The sequence below is a fragment of the Dichomitus squalens genome (assembly GCF_000275845.1).
Source record: "Dichomitus squalens LYAD-421 SS1 unplaced genomic scaffold DICSQscaffold_6, whole genome shotgun sequence".
NCBI lineage: Eukaryota > Fungi > Basidiomycota > Agaricomycetes > Polyporales > Polyporaceae > Dichomitus > Dichomitus squalens.
Window position 1 is genome coordinate 262312 of NW_006766888.1, and position 20976 is coordinate 283287.

Genomic DNA, 20976 nt, shown 5'->3' on the forward strand with positions numbered 1-20976 from the left:
CCATCTCCTTGAGCCTTTGTACATCAATTCAAGGCTGAACTATCTCAACTGCTTGACAGTTAAAGGAAACAACTTGGGGTATTATCGTGCCGATCCACACAGGCAATAGGTGGTGCTGCGCATGCCGCGCAAGGGTGCGAGCTGCCATACACCGGGGGTCAGGCGTGAGAGAGTCTATGGTTTCCCTACCGATTGCATGTCATAGCTTCAATAAATCACTAAAGCCAGAACTCTGGAAGCTGAAACAGAGAGAAAGCTTGAGCCATTAGGCCTCACGAGGAGTCACCGCTGCCGACTTTCGGGGTCCTGGGGTCAAGCACATCTCTGTTTCTCACGCCAATCGACAGGGCGTCTACAACAACACCGTCTACAACAACACCGTGATGCCTCGAGGCTCGAGCTGCAAGAAGCGACCATCTTTCACTCTTGTCAGTCTCGGGCTTCATCGCCTCCGCGACTGCTGCGTGTGTTATAACCTGCATGCAACATGGCTCGTCTTCGTGGCCTTGTCTTGTGCTCGCTCGGTGCCATGCACGCGTACTCCGTGTCCTGTCTCGCGTCACTCGTCTCCGCACCCCCTTGGATGTTCGTCGGCATGCCCCTTCAGACCCCAGCTATCTCGTCTATGCTCTGGCCCCGCTCAACTAAGCAGGGGTTGAGTTTCTGGCAAGAGATCGTTTCCTCACCTTCTTCGCCTCCCCTGTAGCCCTATCATGGAATCAGGAAGTTCATGTCGAGAGCTCACGGTCCCACTCGAGAATACCCTCGTCCTTCCACATATGACGTTAGGCGTTGACGTGGCACATATCCGCGCTCTAGGTCACGATCCTCCAAATCGAAGTTGTTGGGTGGCATGTGCTGCAGCATGCTGCCCGCGTGCTCTTGTATCATGCGGGGCAGCTTGGGAAATTCAGCTGGCTAGCCCTTTGAGGCATGGGAATGAAACTAATGTAGGAAGGTATGGTGTACTGCGGTAGCGTTCCACTGCAAGCGGTTGAGTTCGCGCAGTCATCTTGATTCCTCCTACTCTGTCAATGATGACATTCATGGCCTGAGGAAAGACGAAGCATCGCAGGTTCTTGTTGTGTGCTGCGGCGAGACGTTCGACGACATGAAGATGCTGACATCTGTTCGTGATTCCATCCTTATCTTCTAGCTTAGGATTGATGCATACCATTATAGCATCCCTGTGCTGTCATTTATGTATATGGGTCCCGAACAACAGAGCTTCAAACGACCACCCTCCAGGGATTGGGCCATTTGGTTCAAGCATTTCCGTTTTGTCGAGGTTGAGTATGGGGACGTGCGTGCTTGAACGCTTCCTAACGCGAAGCGGTCTGACCTTGGTAAGCCACGAGGCGCCTTTGAGAGCTTCTCAGTGCTGCGGTCAACCTTATCGCTGCACGAGTATAAGTCTTCATCTCCTTGGCCGAGTCCAGCATTGCCTCCAGTTCCCTTCGCGCTGATACCTCCTGCCGCACCGATAGAGTGATGGGGAAGAAGAATAGGAATCTGCCAAATGTCACTTGTTGGAAATGCAAGAATCAGTGGCAGCCGCCCACCAGCACTACGCCGACGACATCGACGGACAAGGTCGCTGTACCGGCATCAACGAATGCGACCATTGCATTGCCTAGGTCTGTTGCCTCCGCGCAGACCAAGCCAGCCTCGTCTTTGTCATCAGATTCCTTCTATTGTCCAGAATGTAGCGGGCGGTACGAAACCTGGGACGGACTCTCTACCGTAAGCGACATTCGTTATCCTGCGCATCTGATTACTCAACGTGGGCGGAATCGCAGCATTACCCCATCGTGCATGCAACATCACCATGGAAGCCATGTTCCGTATGTCAGACATTCGTGGTGGACAAGCAAGAGCATTACCGGCGATCACCCAAACACCCGAAGTGCACGGTGTGTTCCGATGGTTTCGAGGATACTACGGAGCTCCAGAAGGTTGGCGCCGTCCTTGCATTCTATTGCTTGTGTTCACAGAGGTCACAACAGCATCTGGCGGGAAGAGGCTCCTGTGACGTGTGCAACGAACATATCGTACCTCCAGTCACAATGGACGAACACTACCGCCTGTCGTCAAAACACCCCAAATGCGGAAATTGCTCGAAGGCGTTGAAGGATCGGGACGAGCTCGAAATGGTACCTTCTGTCCGCGTTCATCTCTGCTCGTCGAGTCTGAAGCCTTTGTAGCATAGCAGAGATTGCCGCCTGATATCACCATCAGTAATTGCGGATATGACACCTGTTGCAGAGGAGTTACTGGAGCCCCTCGGTTCCGAAGGTCAAAGGGAGGAACAGAATGATTCAGAGGGTACTCGGGGCGCCGCCGCTATTGAACTCCCCGTCTCCCCCAGCCCCAGTCAGTCTGAAAAGGACGTACTCCACCAGGTGAGCATATGTTGTTCCTTGATCCTTCTGTACATAACACTTCCCCAGAGAGACGAACCTCAGGGAGAGGCCTCGTCTGTTGTCGATGTCGATGAAGACCGTCTTGTAGTCATGCAGGACGAGGACGATGTTTCTTCTATATCCAGGGGTTCGTTGAAGATGGCAAGCCTGTCCAACGCCCCAACTCAGTCAGAAGCCCCACTGGATCATGGCGGCTCGCTCTATCAGTAAGCCATCGTCTGTGGGAGCGACGGGCTACGAATGCTCATTGTAACCAACAGACCGTTCCAAACAGTGTCCGGAAGAGACGAGCCACAACACTCTGCTCTGAGCAACGGCCCGTCAGATACTCCGGACGCAGCTTTCCGAGCGCCGCCCGCAAAGCAAGTTGAGGCTGACAGCGAGCCAAATACGATGACACAATCGCGAGCTCCAGAAAGCTCTCCATCGTGGCATTGTCGATCCTGCCTCCGAGACCCTTGCAAGGATCCCATCGCGACGGTATGCGGCCATGTGTTCTGCGAAGGGTGCGCGTCGGCGATCCTCTGTCTTCTGTTGCAATCTTCCGCTAAGGGAATGTCGCTTATCCTTTAGGTGCATTGTTCGGGAGCTCTTAGCGCGTTTGGCATGTCCCGTTTGTGAACGCACGTTCTTCATCAGACTTGATGTATAGAACGTTTGACCGTAATGTACTATGCTCGCGGCACACAATATAGGAGTTCTCCGTTTACAATGACTGAAAATTTCAGCCGTTCAAATACCGCTGCTCCGTTGGACTCACAGATCTCATGCTCGAGTGCTGACCGCCCTTTGCGCTGATTGTCCCTCGTGTCCATGATTGCGTTATCAGGCTGGCTAGAGAGAAAGATGCCGGTATATCTTGAGCCCTTACAGCACAAGCCCCGAGTTCGGAGTCGGCGCTCTGACACACGCGAGTGATGAATCAAGATCACCATCTGCCCAGCTCATCGGATCGTCTCTTCACTATGTATTGTCTCTGTAGGCCACGAGAGACAGCCTGCTGCCACACCTCTGTAATTGTGTTGATAACTTGTAACCTTAGGCATCAGACAGCTCGCACCGTGATTGAAAGCGCCTCGGCTTTCTCCGCCCGTGTCGGGTTGCCTCCAAGGCACAGGGTACCGTGTTGAGGCGACGGACGAGTACGTGGCTGGGTCGAAGCTGTAACTGAACAGGCCACGGACGCACCACGCCCATTCATCCATTTCAATCAGGAATATGTCATCCCCATCGAGAGCGGCGTTGAGAGGTGCAGACCGACTGAACTGGACGCGATGGAGAGGATTGGGCAGCTGTCGGGCTCCCCTTACGGCAGCTAAGCCCGGCTGTTCGACGCAGTCGGCCACGGCGGCTTCCGTTCCTCGACCGACTCGCCTGTTCTGTTGTGGTATACTGTATATACCGGATGGCCAGGAGTTCCCAGTGTTCACAAGGGAAGCGAAAGTGTGTCTCCGCTTCACACCTGAGCTACAGCAAAGGGAAACCACAGATGCTTCAACTAGATATGGAGGTACCCAGACGCCCACCAAACGGCTCCGATCAAGGCTGATCTTCATCCTCGTTCAACTGATCATCATGAAATGGGAGCTGGGCCCCGAGGGATCCGATGAAACCGTCGACGTCTTGTGACGCGTGAGACTGGAACGCGAGCTCTGACATCGACCGAGAAGATCCATCTAGCCCGCGCTTGACCTTCTGCAGGTCGATGAGGAACCTCGAGATGAGGATCGACGTTATGCTGGGGAGAATGTTGTAGCACCCTCCTTAAGTAGGATTGAATCATCACGTATGTTCCCCCCAAAATGGTGACTCCGGCGCTGTTGGTCGTAGCCAACCCAAACTCAGTGAAATATATCGGCATTATGAAGAACGGTTTTGACTTGCCTTCCTACGGAGCTTCAAGTAGAGATAGAATCGTGATTGGTGCCCCAATGGAGCTTTCCAGAGTCAGACCGAATGCGATGCTGAGACCGTTCAGTATCAGCAGTGTCCTGTAGTTCATACGTGATGTGAAGGACATCCAGAATTATAGACAGCCGCTGACACCTACAAGAAGTAACTCATCCCTATGTCACCATCACACACAACGATTACACTTCGGAAACCGTAAATGCTCGATGTTACGACGCACCATCGTGGGGAAGGGTGCTTGCAAAGGTTTGTCTACTTTGGCCAGCTATGATGCGCTTGGACATCTTGATAGTCTCCCGTGTCCTGTACCAGGTAATGCATATAACGATTACATCGGCTCCGATCAGAGAAGAACGGGCCACGACGGATACTGTCAAAAGGTCACCATGTTTGACTATGTTAGCCGGCAAGCCTGGCAAAGTCATGATGTATGAACCAACATCTATCATGGAGAGCATTAGATGGTGTCGCATAAACCGCGCGTCCAGTTCACTCACATCTCATCGGCTCTCACTGATAGGTTTTCGACTTCCACGACTCCAATCGATGGAATGTCTGTGTAGGAACCAGAATTTATGTCGCCCTTTCAATGGAAACTCTGTTGTAGGGCTGCCAATAGTGTAAGATATGGATCAGAGTAGGCACAATCATATTCACTACAAAGGGGAGTGAGAAAAGAGCAAAGACGGCAGTCGAAATCGCCATTCTGTGTGGCGATGGGCACAAGGCGTATGATCTGAGGGCTGAGAATGCTATGCGGATACTGAGCCCTCATACATGCCATCGAAGCTAGTCCACGCACCTGCCCAAGGAATGATTTGGGGTGACGCAATCACAGCGAAAGCGGTGTACCAAGCATTCACACTGTATCGGAAGTCTATCTCAGCTTTAGACATCAGGGACAGCCACAGCGATCATACCTCTGCGGCAATATTGAGCATTGTACGAGTGAGCGTGTGGGTTGGGACATACCTCATGTGACGCAGGTTTTGGCGTAAAGCCATATAACTGGACAGTCAGAGCGAGGTACCGGTTCAGAAAGAACAGGATCGAGGGTCCGTTGAGCCGTCGAGGCAGCCAAAACAAGTTGACTTCATCGCCAAAGGTGATAAGGAAGTCGTAGACAAACAGTGCTAGACATAGTCTTAGACCTGCTAACAGAGACGTTTGTGAGGCCAACTGCTCCAATGAGGAACGCACCAAGCACAGCGGTCGTGCATCGACCAATGAGCTACCGTCGCTGACTCGGAGCATAAGCGTCAGGTTGTAGATTCTATGAGGCAGAACTTGACACATACGTCGCGCCAGTTATTTCCGCCTGGACGTCTGCATAGTTGGTCATTCTGAGCTTCTTTTTAATTTGTGGGCCTTTGTCAAGGGAGGAGAGCTTGCAAGCAGGTTGCGCAGGAAGTGCCTTATCAGAGGCTTATGAACTCTCCACGTAGCCGACAGCGCCCACCGCCCTGAAGTGATCCAACATCGAGGCCCAATCGTGCCAGTGCTGATGAGGTTTCCCGCTCCGAACATTGTTGAGGAGGCCCTGCACGTGGCAGTCGCAGGTGGCTAGATAGGTTATGAGCTGTGCGCGCTCTGAGAACAAGTCTACTGATGCACGGATATTAGGTCCGGTATGTCCGCGTGTCCTGCTCTTGTTTCTCAGAGGCTGGGGATCGGCCCCGTGGATCGATACGATCTACGCATGCTTTGTGCCTGTCGATGCCTCGAGGTGGCCTCGAGGGTGTTCAAGATGCCTGTGCTCATCATTTCCATCCACTTACCTCCCTTCCCTCCAAATCATCGTCATCGTTGCCCTCACGTCGGGGCTCCCGGTGCTGAGCAAGGGTTCTACACTGCTTGTGACCATACCTCCACCCTATCCCCTGCTCTCAGCACTGTGGGCACGTCAGTGAAATCAATCTGCCTTCTTTTCTCTGTCACTGTATTCTCCCGTTCTTGATCGGGGCGCCCGTGTTGAGCATGCGCCGGCGTGTCTTTCGGGGACCATGTCTTCGTCGGCGACTGTAGCGGCGCTTGGCAGACGTTGACTTCATTCGATTCCTTCCTCGAAGAACTGATCCTGTATGTTGCTTACGACGCTCACGACCCTAATGAAGCATTTTTTGACCTGCATGCTCCAATGGGCAACTGAGGCTGTTCTGCATTAACACCCCTACCTTGATCATCTCTACCACCAAGATGTGGAAGCGGTGCCGCTCCTAGGACAGAAGCCTAACTGTGACAGACAGTTTCATGTGGAGCGGACGGCGCGATGGCGAACGAGAGGCCGATGGCCACACGATTGCACATGATAGATACCATATTGGTCTAAGCACGGTGCAAGCCGATGTCTCTCGGATTTTGACCACACCGGACTGTCGTGACATACAATCTCCTGCTTTAGCCTTACATGTGATGCGAGCACTACATGTAGAGCAAGCCTCGTTCACGAAATCGGCTGTACAAGAAGACATGTGGCAGTGGCATGGGAACGTACGATGGCGAGCGAGTTGCCAGCGTATTCTGGCAATACTCATCTCCGTGTTCATTGGACCGTAGACTTTGAGATGAGGACGGGAGTCCGAGGGACCAGGTGCCGCTGTCAACGTCAAACGAATTAGGGCGAGCGAACACTTTCTACATTCTTCTATTCCTCCGACCGCACCTTTGTACTCGACGAGTTACATGTATGGCTCTTCATCCATGTCGTCCATGGGCCAGTGCCCAACGATCTCAGGACGTTCCTCCGGCGTGGCCATCGCCAACGCATGCTCCTTCATCTGCTTTCTGAGTGCCATGGATTTCTCGTACCGCTCGGTGGGTACCCAGCCGTCCGACCCGCAGCCGAGGCCGTTCCGCAATTCCTCCATGATCTCGTCCGCTCCTCTCTGTTCTTCATCGAGCTTCATCGTCTTGCGTACGTCCTCGGGGTCAAACACGACAGGACATGGCGCGCTTCCACCCGCAAGGGTCTCCCAGTTCTCCGTTGCTTCTATCAAGTCGACCTTGAGCGCGAGCGTTTCGCCCTCCCATGGGTCACTCGCATGACCGAACAGGCGGCGGCGCAGCGTGCCCATAGGGTCCTTCAACGCTGCGTGATGAAGTTTGTTGTACTTTACCGTGTTCTTGACGTAGTGGAAGTGGACGAGGCGGCGACGATATACTTCCTTCGCGTCGCTCTTCTTAGACTCATCTAGCTCGTCGAAATCCTTCGGGAGCGAAGGCTGCGTCATATATTGCGAGACGGGATCATCGTAGTTCTGGAAGCGTTGGGGAAGACCGGCAAGAAGAAACAGGGGAAGGATCGGGGCGTGTTGCCAGTCCAACAGGCTGACGACGCGCCAGGTGGAGTCTGGCGACCTCGAAACGATGATATTACCGGACTGCAGATCGGGATGGCGGATGCAGAAACGACCGAGGACCGGGTTCTTGGGTATGAGTGACGGCGCGATCAGGAGATAGCGGTTCAGGTTCTCGATGTGATCCGACGGCGGCTGCTCCTGATACCGGTACGCTTCCCTCCTCATACGCTCGAAAGGCAACAGCGGTCGACCAAATTGCTTCAGATAAGCCAGTTCCTTGTACGCTGGTGCCGCGAGTGCGGCTTCAACGTTTTCATCTATACTCACCAGTTAGTTGAGCAAGTGATGGAAAAGATAGGAAACGTCTTACATGGTCCTCGATCTACGTCGAGCTGCGACCTCCTACCAGACCACAGAGGCAGTCTTGTGTCTGGACCGACGTAGAAACGCTTGTCCTCCAGTGGGATGCCCGGTGTCCCGACCAACTTCTCCAAGTCCTGTGCGTAGTACAGGCTCCCGCCAGCCGGGAAAGAGATTGACATCATCTTCGACTCGAGTTCAACAAGTTGGCGCATGACTGGAACGATTTCCTCTTCTTCTAAGTCAAACCATACGTCGCTTAGCGTTGTCCCTATGACGAATTCCATGAAGATATACTCGGTCTCTGCCGCGTTGTCTGGCACAGGCGAGTATCCGTATACCTCAGGTACAGGGAGCCCGGAGGAACGGAGTAGAGCCATAGTGGCCGCTTCACTAGCGACAGCCAAATCCTTGGGTACCGTAGCCGGGTACGGGATACGCGCCACCATCTGGAAGCCATCGCGCATGGTGATGAGGAAGATACGGTTGAACCCGCCCTCGGCGAGTTTGGTCAGGTCGACAATGTCATCAGGGCTCCGGTCGACGGACTGCGCTGCGAGTCGACATAGCCCATCGACGTTGAACACACGTCTGCGCTCTGCGTGGCGAAGGGCATCATTTATGCTGAACACGTTAAGATGCGGGTCAGACATGTACGTCATAGTGCAACATGTACGAGACTTACATCCACCGCCCCGAGGTGTAGTCGAAGAGATTGCTTGGAGAATGCGGGATGATGGAGAATGCGCGACGTGGCACTCCACGAGCGATGGAGCTCGAGACGCTAAAGCATGATGAACGCAACGAGGAGCGAGGACGGTGTAGAGACGTCGAGACTGGAACTGTCCGCAAGCCGGAGATGAGCCTCGCGCTTCCAAGACACGGCATGCCAATAAACGTGACAGTGCCCTGCACAACGAAAGTCGAAGAACATACCTGGGAATTTCCCCAATAGGTAATCCAGCGCCCAGTCGCCGCGAGCCGTTCACGGGTCATTGCTGCTCTGCCACTCTCTTCCTCGACACACCTTTACCTCTATCGACGTCATGGCATTGATTCGAAACATTGAGAAATAGGAACGATCTCTGCGCACGCGAGGAGAGATGAGCGAGGTTGCACTGCATGGGGTCCGGCCCCACAATCATCTGAACGTGTTTTCCGGCACGCGTGATCGTTCTGCAAAGCCCTAGAACGGGGCGATAGCAAGCGAATCTCAGTGGCCATCCAGCACGGAATCTGACTTACGGAGGCCCAAGCCAGCTGCAGCCAATCTACAATCGGCCCCAAACGGCGCGCGCGGAACCGACTCCATTCAAGTTATCGCACTGTGTGGCCCAGCTGACGGTTGCGTGCTCTAGCTGAATTGGAGTGACAGAGCGCGAGTCTGACTATACGAGACGTCTCGATGGGGATGGCACATATCGTACAAGGAACTTGAACAAAGTCGGTGAGTGCATCTCGTATTTTGGTGACCTCAGAAAGCATGACGAAGGAGGCGTGAGAATCAGTCTCCAATCAGGTACATCGTACCGCGGTATAAGCGTTCGTGCTGCTTGGTGTTGAACGTGTTTGAAAAGATGTACATATGAGAAGCCAAGCATGCAGCTACATTATAATAATGTGAACCTACTGTCTGGTGAGTTCTTCTCTACTTCGGCAAGTGGCGAGGCGCTTCTACAAGCTTTTGGTGCTGCGGTAAAGCCTGCAACCAACAACTTGACCATTCTCACAGTCTAACGTCGTCTCCATCGTTCTACTCGCTCACGTTTGCATCTTAGTCATCCCCGAGAAAACCATGGCGAAGCGGAAGACTGTCGGTTGCTGGCAATGCGGAAAGATGTTTACGAACGAAGATTCTTGTAGGATGCACGGCAGAAGCAAGGGACATGAATGGACCGCTCCTGTATCAGTCCAACCTGCTACGAGCGGCAAGCCAATCGCCTCGACGAGCACTGTCACTATATCGGGCACCCCCGCAGGCACGGAAGGCCTGCTGTCGAACCGCATGACATCCAAATTCATCCACTGCCCAGCTTGCAACCAGATTTTTGGAAGTTGGGACGGAGTCACCACGGTGAGTGCCCAGACTCACAGGTATACAGAGCCGATCTCAACGTGTGCCGGCTACAGCACTGTTCAATCTTCCATGCGACGCACCGTTCGACCCAAGCGTCCATGTATCCGTGTTCGGTGTGCAAGGAGTTCGTGGACGATCAAAAGGTCCATTACCAACAGTCTCCTAAGCATCCGAAGTGTACAGCATGCAAACTGGGTTTTGAAGATGCTATAGAGCTACAGAAGGTGTGATAATTCTTCGGTACATTGCTCATTACCAACTGGCCTTGCCACAGCATATGGCGGCGAGGATCACGTGTGATGTTTGTGTCGCACACCTTCTCCCCGCATTGACTATGGAGGAGCATTACCAGATGTCGTCGGTTCATCCGAAGTGTGAAATTTGCTTGAAGGCATTCAGAGGGTCCGATGAGCTTGTGATGGTACCTCGCATTTCAATCACCAATTCGTCTGATTTAACCCGAAACCTGCCAGCACCTACGGGGCTGTGGTCTGATGACGACCCCGGAACCTGCCGCGGATGACACAAAACTGTCTAGAGACACTCCAGAACACCTCAAATGCGCTGCGTGTATCAACACCTTCGGAAATGAGGAGCAGCTGAAACAAGTACGTTGTCGTTGACTTCCTCACGCTAATTCACCTCCGTCGTGTTAATTGACAAGTGATGCGGCAGCATATGTCCTTGAGGACGACATGCGATGTGTGCAGCGTGCACATTACCTTCGCGACGACTATAGAGAACCACTATCAGGAGTCTCGGGCTCACCCGAAATGCACCAACTGTTGGTACGCATTCAAGGGGCAAGATGAGCTCCAAATGGTACTTCCTGCACTCTGATTTGCGCAAATGGAGTCTGATCCGTCCACAGCATCAGCAGTGTTGCCGCATCAAGATGACCTCTATATCTGCAAGCTCACCATTTGCTCCAGTGACAACGATGCTGTCTAGGACGGCACCTCCAGTAGGCGTCCTCGATGCCAACCGAACCTTAGCCATGGACAGCGGAGACGATGAATTGGACGGTGCCTTTTGGGAGGCAGCTCGCACCAGAACCTTCGCCTCAATGAAGTCTGAATGGCCTCAGTTATATCCTTCCTTACAGGTTCGTGTGTTGTGATACCGGTCGCGCTGCAGCTTCAAGTTGTGTCTCCAGAGACAGACTGATCCATCCGGAGAAGCGAACACACCTCCACAAGTTGAACACAACTGGGATGATCACACTTCTGTCTCTAGCCGCTTCTCTGATACGGCAGGTAGTTCTCATATTCCGATGCAAGATGAAGCAGTTCAGTACGTGCTATTACACTCAGAGCAGCGCAATCGATTATCACGACTGGTTTGTCAGACTGTCCCAGACGGCTGCCACTAGAGGAGAACAAGATCCTCTAAACCGCGGAGGTCCATCGGCTTCTCCTACATGGACGACCCAATCGCTTAACGGGAACAGAGCTCAGGACGAGCTGCAACCGAGTAGGGCACTCCCGTCAAGTGAATCAGCCCTTCCGTCGTGGCATTGTCGATCTTGTCTTCGTGACCCGTGTTCGGATCCCGTTGCGACAATGTGCGGTCATATCTTCTGCCAATCGTGCGTTTCAATAATTTCTGTGGCTACTCCAATCCTATCGACCTGAGCTGGCAATACAGATGCATAATCCGCGAGTTTTCAGCACGTATGGCGTGCCCAGTGTGCGAGCAGGTTGTTTTCATCAAACTTGACCTCAGGGGCAATTGATGGTAAGGGTAGAATAGTCTTATTGTCCGACTTTCGGAGCGTATGTTATGTGTCTGTCCCAAGTTGTCATGATGCACATCACGGCATACATGACTGTATCGTATGCCTGTTAGACAATATTCGTGGCCAATGAAGCGCCCTCCGGAGCGACAGCGATACCGCATATTTTGCTCCCTCCACGATCAAAAGCGATCACCACGCACCGCGGTCATTCTCATATACCTCGGGACCTCAACGCGGGACAGACCTCCCAACGACCCCAAAACGGCGATCTTGTAGATGTAAGCTTACATGTTCATGGGCCTTCCAGGTTCGTAGGGCAAATAGGTTCCTCCATCCTGACCTAATAGGACATCCGTGTGCGGTCTTGTGTGATTCCACAATGTCTCGACACGGCCCCACTGCTAGCCAGCTGCGAGGCAGTGAGCAGCTAAGAGGTGATGGTAGCAATATCGTGCTACGCAATCGACACTTCGTGTTCATACACAAGGTTCGCGAAGTGCGGAATCGACACAACCGCGGTCGTATAGGAAATTCAACACAGACACAAACAACATCTGGGCTCAGGCAGCTGAGACGTACTCCATATTCACTGCCAATCAACGCGAAGCAGAGGCTGGTCGTATACCTGGACGCCCTCAGCGTTGGTGATCACGCGACTGTAGCTCTGCAGGAGAAAGGAAACAGCCATGGTGAGTAACCATGCCATTGTCATATGGCCTTGAGCCGCTCACGAGGAAAATGTAGTCGCCAGTGCCATCCGTGAGTGCGGGATGCGCGACAGTAGAGTACGTGAGCGTGTTCGGGTCGCCAACAGCACCCGAATAGAATAGCTGCAAAGGAATCAGGGTATCAGAGCGAACGCAAGTACGTCCATATCAGAAGAATACACACCGTCGGCGATGTCCAAGGCCCTTCAGGGTTTGGCGCCGTAGAGATGTAGAAGTTTGCATTCGGAAACCCGTCACCCCCGATCCATACGAAGGACTGTACAGAGACAATATCAGCCCCTACGCACTGCAGCAAACCCCATAGTGTACCACTCACGTTCCACTTGTCGGAGAAGTAGACAGTGCCTTGGGCCGAGCGCGTGTTTTCGAGTGTAACGCCAGAGTCGTTCTTGCCCGGAACGGCCGCCTGCCACTGGCCGTTGACGTAGTACTCATACAGGCTCTTGTCCTGCAGGTTGCCTAGGAATCCTGTCAGAGCGCTCCTCGCGACGGCCAACCCGCTGCTCGGAGTTGCTCCATAGAGGTATGCGTATCCATTCGCGACCACGCTCGCGTCGTTGCCATACCCGACCTCGTCCGACGTCCAGAAGCCCGAGACGCTCACATTGGTAGCCGGGATCGTGTTCGGGTCGGCGGTCTGAGACGTAACGTGGTACAGGGAGAAGTCCGGGTCGTTGATCTGAGTCAGCCCGTTGAGGTGCACGCGCCCGAGGACCTGGTACGCAGAAACAGCGCCATTAAACGCGAAGGTGACGACGGGCCCGGTGTTGGGCCAACCAACCCAACGACTGTTGTCTGAGCAGAGGCCGAACTCGGGGCACTCGTCGGCCTCCAGCTGGTAGAAGAGGGACCCGAAGCCCTGTGGGGAGGTGAGGACCAGCGCTTGTGGGTTGGACACGTCGGATGGAATCCCAGAGTAGGACGCTGTGTTGGCGATGACGCCTATGCCTGGTTGGCCGTTCGACTGCAGCTGCTGCGTGTCTCGGCATACCCAGAGCTGATAGTGAAGGATTTGGCATTAGGGCGCTCTGATGCAAACCGTACTCCCACTCACAGGTTGATTGGGTTCCCACGCAACGGAGACACAAGAGTCTCGATTCAGGCCTTGCATGTCGAGCGAGGGGTAGATGGTAACGTTCGCAACTGCGGGGTTCACATTCTGCAGCCTGTAGGATGCGGCTTGAACGGAGCTGCCTAAGAGAGCAACGAGTAAGGTGAGCGGCAGTGTCATGGGTGCAAGCAGAGAACGAAGACGGCGGTAAAGGGGTGCACCTCACGAACTGGGTGATGAAGAGCATATAACTTGTCGAGCCAGCCTCCTGTGACCGGCTCCTGATCCACGATGACAAGGCAGCCAGCCATGAGCTCCCCGTCCGGGCCGACCAAGTTGTCGACCAGAGCGTGATGAGTCTTAATTGACAGCCTCCCACAATGTGATCAGTCTCGACGCCTCTTCGGCCGCGTAGAGACTTCGATGCCGTACATGTCTCTCCCACCGGGGACATGACTGCACCAACCGTCGGCCACAGCTCCCCGATAGTTCGTAATGCACGCGATGCACGCTTCCCGGCCATGTGCTGAGCCTGGAGACAGTCCGGCTCGCAAGAACAGTGTGGGTTCGTCCGTGCCTGCCAGCATGAAGTAAGACCGGACGTTCGGAGAGCGTTGACGTTCAGGCATACATACCGGGTAGATTTATTGGTAAGTCATGCGTACTTGATCCTGTGGAGTATGTCAGACCATTCGCTGAGAACGCATAGGCTATTTGGGCATTCTGCAGTATTCCGGTATGGTCCTTCCACTGGTACCCATCTACGGGATGAGAGGCTCGATAATAAGAACACGTTCCATGGTCTTCATATCTGAAATAGCGGGTTTTCGTCAAGAGTTTGGAGCGAGCACTGTCACCGACAATTTGGTTGAAGAACGCGCGCTGAAGGCATCTGGTCCAGACGAGACGACCTCTACCGCCCAAGCCAGTCCAACAAGCCTATCATATAAGTCATCACCTCCGTGCAATGCAGATAGAGTCAAGCAGATATATGCGGTAGACAATTCTGAGATTACTCTCGAACTGTTTCAGCCAAGATAATGCAGGCTGAGTACAGCGATGGTCGACCTTCCCCCTTCCGAGATACGGCGCCTATGTTATGGAACTACAAACAAGACCATACATACCGTGCTCCAGCCGGGCTACTGTCAAGCACAAGTGCCCGTCGGTCTACATCAAAGCTGAAGCTGATCATCGCTACCTGTACTCCCGAGGCGCAACAGACAACAGTCTCTGCTTGATTTCTGAACAGGACTTACGGCGTGCCCCGTATGGAGATGACGATGGATCTTGATTTGGCCGACGAAGATCGCCTAGATCGATTGCGGCTCTATGTCGGAGACCAAGGGCAGGACGCGCTGGACGTATGACGCACAAAGCTGGTACGTCCCATACGCTCGTCGTAGCTCACTGGTCCATTGCAGCCCCCTCATCTGCATCCTGCCTCTCTCTTTCATCTGTAGCACAAGCGACTGATAGTAGCCTTCATCAAGTCGCCCTTCCAGTGACTCCCCCGCGTCAACATGACGGCCGTCTTCAAGATCATACCTACCACCCAGAAGTATGACTGGGGCAAGATTGGTTTGTCTTCCAAGGTCGCGCAGTATGCATCAGCGGCCAACCTCCCGGGCTTTACGCTCGACGAGAACGCGCCCTACGCCGAAGTGAGCAGCTCGATCGTCTTACAGGGAAGCACCGTATGCTGACTTGCCAGACTACGTAGCTATGGATGGGAACACACCACACTTCTCCTTCACGCTTGCTTGACTCGCCTTCGCAGGAGAAGCTGTCCGAGTACCTCGCCGCACACCCAGAGCTCATCGGCCCGTCTGTCACAGAACGCTTCAAAGGCGAGGGCGCCGCAGAAGGGAACCTGCCCTTCCTGTTGAAGATCCTCGCCATCGAGAAGGCGTTGAGTATTCAGACCCACCCGGACAAGGAGACAGCGCGCAAGCTGCATGCAGAGCGTCCGGACGTGTACAAGGGTGCGCTTCCTTCGAGCTGTCTTCTGCGTAGCCCTGCATATGCCCATGTCTCTGGCCAGACGCGAACCATAAACCCGAAATGGCACTCGCTTTGACACCGTTCCAGGCATTGTGCGGCTTCCTCCCATTACCACGCATCGCAGACTACCTCGTCGACACGCCCGAGTTCGCCGCGCTGGTTCCCCAGGCGATCCGAGAGCAGTTCCTCCAGGTCGCATCCACGGAGGACTCCGCAGACTTGAAAGTCAAGCAGGCTTTGAAGGATGTCTTCTCCGCAGTGATGACGGCTGATGCCTCGCTCTTCCAACCGGAGCTCGAGAAGCTCGTCGCGCGGTACAAATCTGGGGGCGCGAAGCCATCAGAGAAAGATGTGCGCGATCTAGTCCTCCGTCTTGACAGCCAGTTCCCCGGCGATATCGGAGTGTTCTGCGCGTTCCTTCTCAACCATCTGAGCTTGCACCCAGGCGAGGCGATCTTTCTTGCTGCGGGCGAGCCGCACGCGTATGTCTCTGGAGGTACGTCTCACCTCGTCCTTTCCCTCTCGTCTCACAAGAGACTCACCTACGGCGGCGATCGCGCGACGCAACGCAGACATCGTAGAGTGCATGGCGACGTCCGACAACGTCATCCGCGCGGGTCTCACGCCCAAGCTGCGCGACGTGCCCAACCTCGTCGCGGGGCTCACCTACAACGCCGCACACGCGTCCAAGCACCTCGTCGAGCCGCGCTCGTTCCAGGCGTCCACGCACAGCACGCTCTACGACCCCCCTATCCCCGAGTTCTCCGTGTTGCGCGCGGTGGTGCCCAGCGGGGAGACGGAGACGCACCCGCCGATCGACGGCCCGAGCATCGCGATCGTGACTGGGGGCAAGGGGACGGTCGTGTGGGGGAGCAGGGAGCAGCTGAACGTGTCGGAGGGGGATGTGTTCTTCGTCGGGGCTGGCCATGAGATCGAGCTTGTGGCTGCTGGCGGGGACGCGCTGGTCGTGCACAGGGCGTTCGTCGAGGGGAAGTGAAGGTGGCGTTTTGGGGTGATTTGCCAGTGGCTGTTGGACTCGATGAATTGGATAACCGAAGGAATAGAAGAGAGTAGAGGCTACGGGCATTGTTGTGTGTATGTATGATCAGCAGAGTCCAGGAAGTAGGTAGAGTGGCATCTACAGTGACTGTTTCCATTCGATTTCAATTCGTTGTAAACTTACGCAGAATTATCGTCGCTTGTCACTCCGCGAGCAAGCCATTGGGGAGCAGATCGCAATCTTGTGCCTGAGTTGATCAGACCACCAACGATGCAGCGCCATCTCACTCACATTGTTGACATCGCATCGCTCCGAGTCGCTGCGGAACACTGGCAATGACATGATGCTCGGGGAATCACAACGTCTTCTCCATCGACATCGACGCCCATATCCCGCTCCTTCCCGTTGATTTCATATATGAATTTGTTCTTCTGTGCGGTACCTTCGGTCTTTCCCTGCTATCTGGGTCATTGGGGCCGATGACAGAAAGGCTACGAGTGTCTTCCGTGAGTCAGACAAGTGTACTTGGCTGATGGGCATTCGACTTCCCTGACGACGCATTCGTAGGGACGCCACTTTTCGCAGCGCGAGCGCACCCGACCGCGCCTTCGCTCACGGCCTCTTCGCCGCTCATATTTGTGGGCGCATCGCTGTCGACGTCCCCACTGAGGCATGATAGATCGCGAGCGGGCCAAATGAGCGCAGACATTGCCATCAGGGGCGTACCTCAAGGCCAAATTGCGAGTCGTGGCTCCCAGGCTCCCAGCAGCTGTCATACCGCCAAACATGCTCCGCGGCATCTCGAAGTTCGGAACGTTCCCGACAGTGGCGTCTGCCCACTGTGAGCGTATCGGGCGCGCTGCGGCGTCGGGTTTGAGTGAAGGGACCAACGCCGAGGAGACGACAGAAATTGTGTTTCTCGGGCTTCAAGGATCAATACACGAGCCAGAGCCAGTGGTGAGTGAGGTGAGTAGCTTGATCACTTGGCTGCGAGAGGCGTTTGCAAAGGCGTCTTGCGCCGCTGTCCTTGCTCGCAATGCAAGACAGTGTGGCCAGAGTGCGGTCGCATCCCGGACGCAATCAGGCAAGAAGCTACGCGCTGTTCCGGATATATGTCGGAATTTGATTCGCGATGTGGAGGGGACTCTGAGAGGGCAGGGCGGGTTCGCATCTTTTAGCCAATCTCCAGATTTGTGAATTGGCGCCGTCCATCCCAATGTTCGTTACCACTTTCGTAAGCTTCTATTTACTTCCAGTCTCTAGATGAGGGCGTCCTCGCCAGGCGGCCGTACCACGGGGCTAGGCCGGGGCCGGCTAACAAGCCCTCCAAGCGCATGTCATATACTTCTCTGCTGTGCGTCCGAGTTCGTGTACGCGAGTGCTTGCCCACTTGCCCTCTCGCTTGGTCCACCCCCTCCACCGTCCCATCCCGTTCCTTTCTACCCCCGCTCGCCTGGGCTCCGAGTCCCCACAATTCGGCTTGGCCTCGGAGACGCGCGCACCAGTCGTCATGTATAGTCCGGCCTTAGAGGCAGCACTCCTGGAGGAGCTCCTCCCCACCATCTTGAAGATTCGCTATGCCGAACGTGAGTGCTTGGTTTGGTCTTTCGTTGATGAGCATGCCCAACGGATCCCGACTAGTGGCCAGCACCGTGATTATATTGTTTGACCACGGTTAGTCGTCTGCTCATGTCTATAGCCGAACGACGCGCTTAATCTAGTGTGTTCGCATTACTCAACCATAGTATTGACGCTGGACCAAGAAGTGAGTGTCCTCTTGAGAAGCTCTGTGTAGTGACGTTGAGGTTGATCAGCTGCTTCACGAAGATCCACCTCATATGGGTACGCACGAGTTGGGGACCACCCTCATTTCGAGCTCGGTATTGACACGGTATCATACAGCACGCGCACTGGTCATTGGGGAAACTCTTATTCTTATTGGTGAGTGTGTTGATTGTTTCTTCTTCCATATCATGTCTTGACCAGACACCCAGAATCGATATTATGCTCTCTGTATAGTCATGTACGCGGTCTACTGCCCGTTGGCGTCCGTTGTGCTGACTCTCCGACTACCTTAGATTCAATAACTATGGTGAGATCCGGGACAGTCCCTACGGTTGACCCCTGCGAGGCTCATCTGTGTGTAGTATTGTTTAATACAGACACGCTATCAAATTCTGTGAGTACACCCTCGGCCTGCCGATCGTATCATTACCTGACGAGTAATCCACCTGTCAGTTGTACGTCATCACACGCGGTCCCTTGACATATATCCGCTGAGAAAAGCGACCATAGTTGTGTTCATTGGCTCAGATGGCAGGGGGCTACCGGGGTCATCACGTTCATCATCGCCGAAAGTGAGTAGAACAGGAGCAAACATATCCCCCCAGACCGACTCACAGACGACCATCTCCAGTGATCCTCCAATTGCGGCTATATGCGCTCTACTTCAGGAACAAGCGCATCCTCGCCGCAATCACGTTCGTTTCCCTCGGCGCAGCCATTAGCTCTGCGTATGTCATGGGTCAAGCCTTGTCCCTCATCACCGGTCGGTGCTTCCCTGCTGCCTGCCACTGGCGTTGACCCAACCTCTTATCGCGTCACAACAGCCGTCGCATTCAAGTTTCCCCTGTCAGGCTCGACAGTATGCGTGCCATTCGGGCTCCCGAGCAACTTCTACGCGTTCTGGATCCCCATGCTCGTCTCCGAGAGCTTCCTGTGCGGCCTCGCGCTCTACCGGGGGTTCGACAGCTTCCGCCCCGGCAACAACGTCGTGCAGAGCGGACGACGGGTCCTCGAGATCCTCGTCCGCGACTCCGTGTCCTATTTCGTGGTGTGAGTCTTGGTTTCGCGCTCCGTCTTTTAGACTTCTTTCCGTGCCTGGCGATCCGCGGGTCGGCGTTCTCGGAGCCCGGACTCTGCGGAGAGCGAGGATCGATCGGGAGCTTGCTTGCTGACGTCTGCCTCGTTCGGATCACAGCATATTCGCGACATACCTGACGAACGCGATCGTTTTCTTGACACGGCCGGTACGTGCGCAGTTTGAGTGCTCGTTACGTCTCTTCCGCTTCCCCGCGTTGCTGCGCCGGAGGGCTTCGCCCCGCAGCTCGCGTCGCTGTGGCATATAGTCGGGTCTTCTTCTGGACACCGACGCCCGCGCCCACACTCACGCAAATACATTAGTCGTGCGCCGCGGTGCCGCGGCACTCCTGCTCGTGGTTTGACCCTTGAAGCTGCGGCCCCACAGATACTTACTCACGCATCCTCGTCCTTCCCCCGCAGGACGCAGAAGTCGAGATCCCGATCGGCTTCGCGGTCGCGCTCTCCACGGTGATGTCCTCCCGCCTCTGCCTCAACGTCCGCGGCTACATCCGCGACGCGGCCGAGGAGCCCGTCGTCCTCTCTGGCGCCTCCATCGGTCCCACCAGCGGACCGCACCACAGCCGCGCGCACTCGGGGCGGAGCGTGCTCGCGTTTATCTCGTTCGGGTACGGCACGGAGGAGGACGAGCGGGCGCACACGGCGTCCGCGGCGTCGACGGTCATGCAGGGCGCGCCGTTGAACGACGTGGAGATGCGGGAGCTGCGGGTCATGCGCGCGCCGTCGACGAAGCAGATGAGGGTGATGCGGATGGGGAGGAGGGAGGAGGGGGGAGGTGTGAAGTAGCCGGTGGGCGCCGTACTAGTATGCCCTGGGGACTGCTTGAGAGATTGGGGAGGTGTCGCTATGGCGTGTGTAGACTGTCGTTTGGAATATAGCTTAGTTAGTAAAGTGCGAGACTGCTCATAGCTAGACTGTTGCGGTCTCCATATCTGGTCAGATTTGGTGCTTCCCTTCAGACATCTAGCATACCTTTGGCGGACGAGGATCCAACGAGTGTTGTTGACCAGTGAGTGGCAAGAATACATTCATTTCGGTGTCTGCGTGTCTTACGAATCTCCAAGGTTATGGTTTATGTTACTAGCAGGCGTTATTCAAGTAAGACTCTTGCTGACATAAGCTTGGTTATAATGCTCCCAGCGTTTAAGTCCTTATCGTCTCCTTGAGCGCCGTTCTCACAACGCGTTTTCCGTACCACTGAAAATGCCGCATGGTACACGCACTCCTTCCGTGCAGAACAAGCATGTACAGTGCTTTAAAGGCGTTACCAGGAACTAACGTACTATTTCTTGCGAGACACTGAACAGGCTACCAGTCGCTCATTCAACCTGAACATGGAGGGGGATCGTAACATGCCACAAAGCCAGGTAAGTTGGAGTCTCAACCTTGAACTTCTCCGTCATCTCACTGCTAAGCATACTGGAAATTAGGAGTCAGAATGGAGGGTACCCACGGCGCAGGTACCTGCACAACTGCGTCAGTGGCCCTGATTTCTCTCTGACGAT

General features: G+C 54.7%; 5 protein-coding genes across 5 annotated transcripts; 3 read left to right on the forward strand and 2 right to left on the reverse strand.

Moving 5' to 3' along the window:
- Positions 1–1458: 1458 nt before the first annotated feature.
- DICSQDRAFT_153502 (uncharacterized protein) lies at positions 1459–3036 on the forward strand (the record flags this gene model as incomplete). The annotated part of the gene is made up of 6 exons (XM_007363285.1): positions 1459–1743; positions 1800–1955; positions 2007–2153; positions 2205–2629; positions 2684–2929; positions 2997–3036. Coding segments are annotated over exons 1-6 (1266 nt in total), but the record flags the coding sequence as incomplete, so codon positions are not given.
- Positions 3037–6957: 3921 nt separating this feature from the next.
- On the reverse strand, positions 6958–8881 carry DICSQDRAFT_81865 (protein kinase subdomain-containing protein PKL/CAK/Fmp29; the record flags this gene model as incomplete). The annotated part of the gene is made up of 3 exons (XM_007363286.1): positions 6958–7950; positions 8004–8617; positions 8679–8881. 3 exons carry the CDS (start codon positions 8879–8881, stop codon positions 7013–7015), a joined length of 1755 nt encoding a protein of 584 aa, XP_007363348.1. The 3' UTR covers positions 6958–7012.
- Positions 8882–12657: 3776 nt separating this feature from the next.
- DICSQDRAFT_54978 (uncharacterized protein) lies at positions 12658–13533 on the reverse strand (the record flags this gene model as incomplete). The annotated part of the gene is made up of 2 exons (XM_007363287.1): positions 12658–12792; positions 12853–13533. Coding segments are annotated over 2 exons (816 nt in total), but the record flags the coding sequence as incomplete, so codon positions are not given.
- Positions 13534–15110: 1577 nt separating this feature from the next.
- On the forward strand, positions 15111–16588 carry DICSQDRAFT_54336 (mannose-6-phosphate isomerase; the record flags this gene model as incomplete). The annotated part of the gene is made up of 4 exons (XM_007363288.1): positions 15111–15251; positions 15311–15572; positions 15632–16087; positions 16164–16588. 4 exons carry the CDS (start codon positions 15111–15113, stop codon positions 16586–16588), a joined length of 1284 nt encoding a protein of 427 aa, XP_007363350.1.
- A 1382-nt stretch (positions 16589–17970) lies between these two features.
- Positions 17971–20352, forward strand: DICSQDRAFT_153506 (uncharacterized protein). The gene is made up of 13 exons (XM_007363289.1): positions 17971–18177; positions 18233–18265; positions 18337–18356; positions 18419–18433; positions 18494–18532; positions 18586–18614; positions 18670–18683; positions 18739–18772; positions 18887–18948; positions 19008–19139; positions 19201–19426; positions 19572–19620; positions 19874–20352. Exons 1-13 carry the CDS (start codon positions 18102–18104, stop codon positions 20255–20257), a joined length of 1113 nt encoding a protein of 370 aa, XP_007363351.1. The 5' UTR covers positions 17971–18101; the 3' UTR covers positions 20258–20352.
- Positions 20353–20976: the final 624 nt, after the last annotated feature.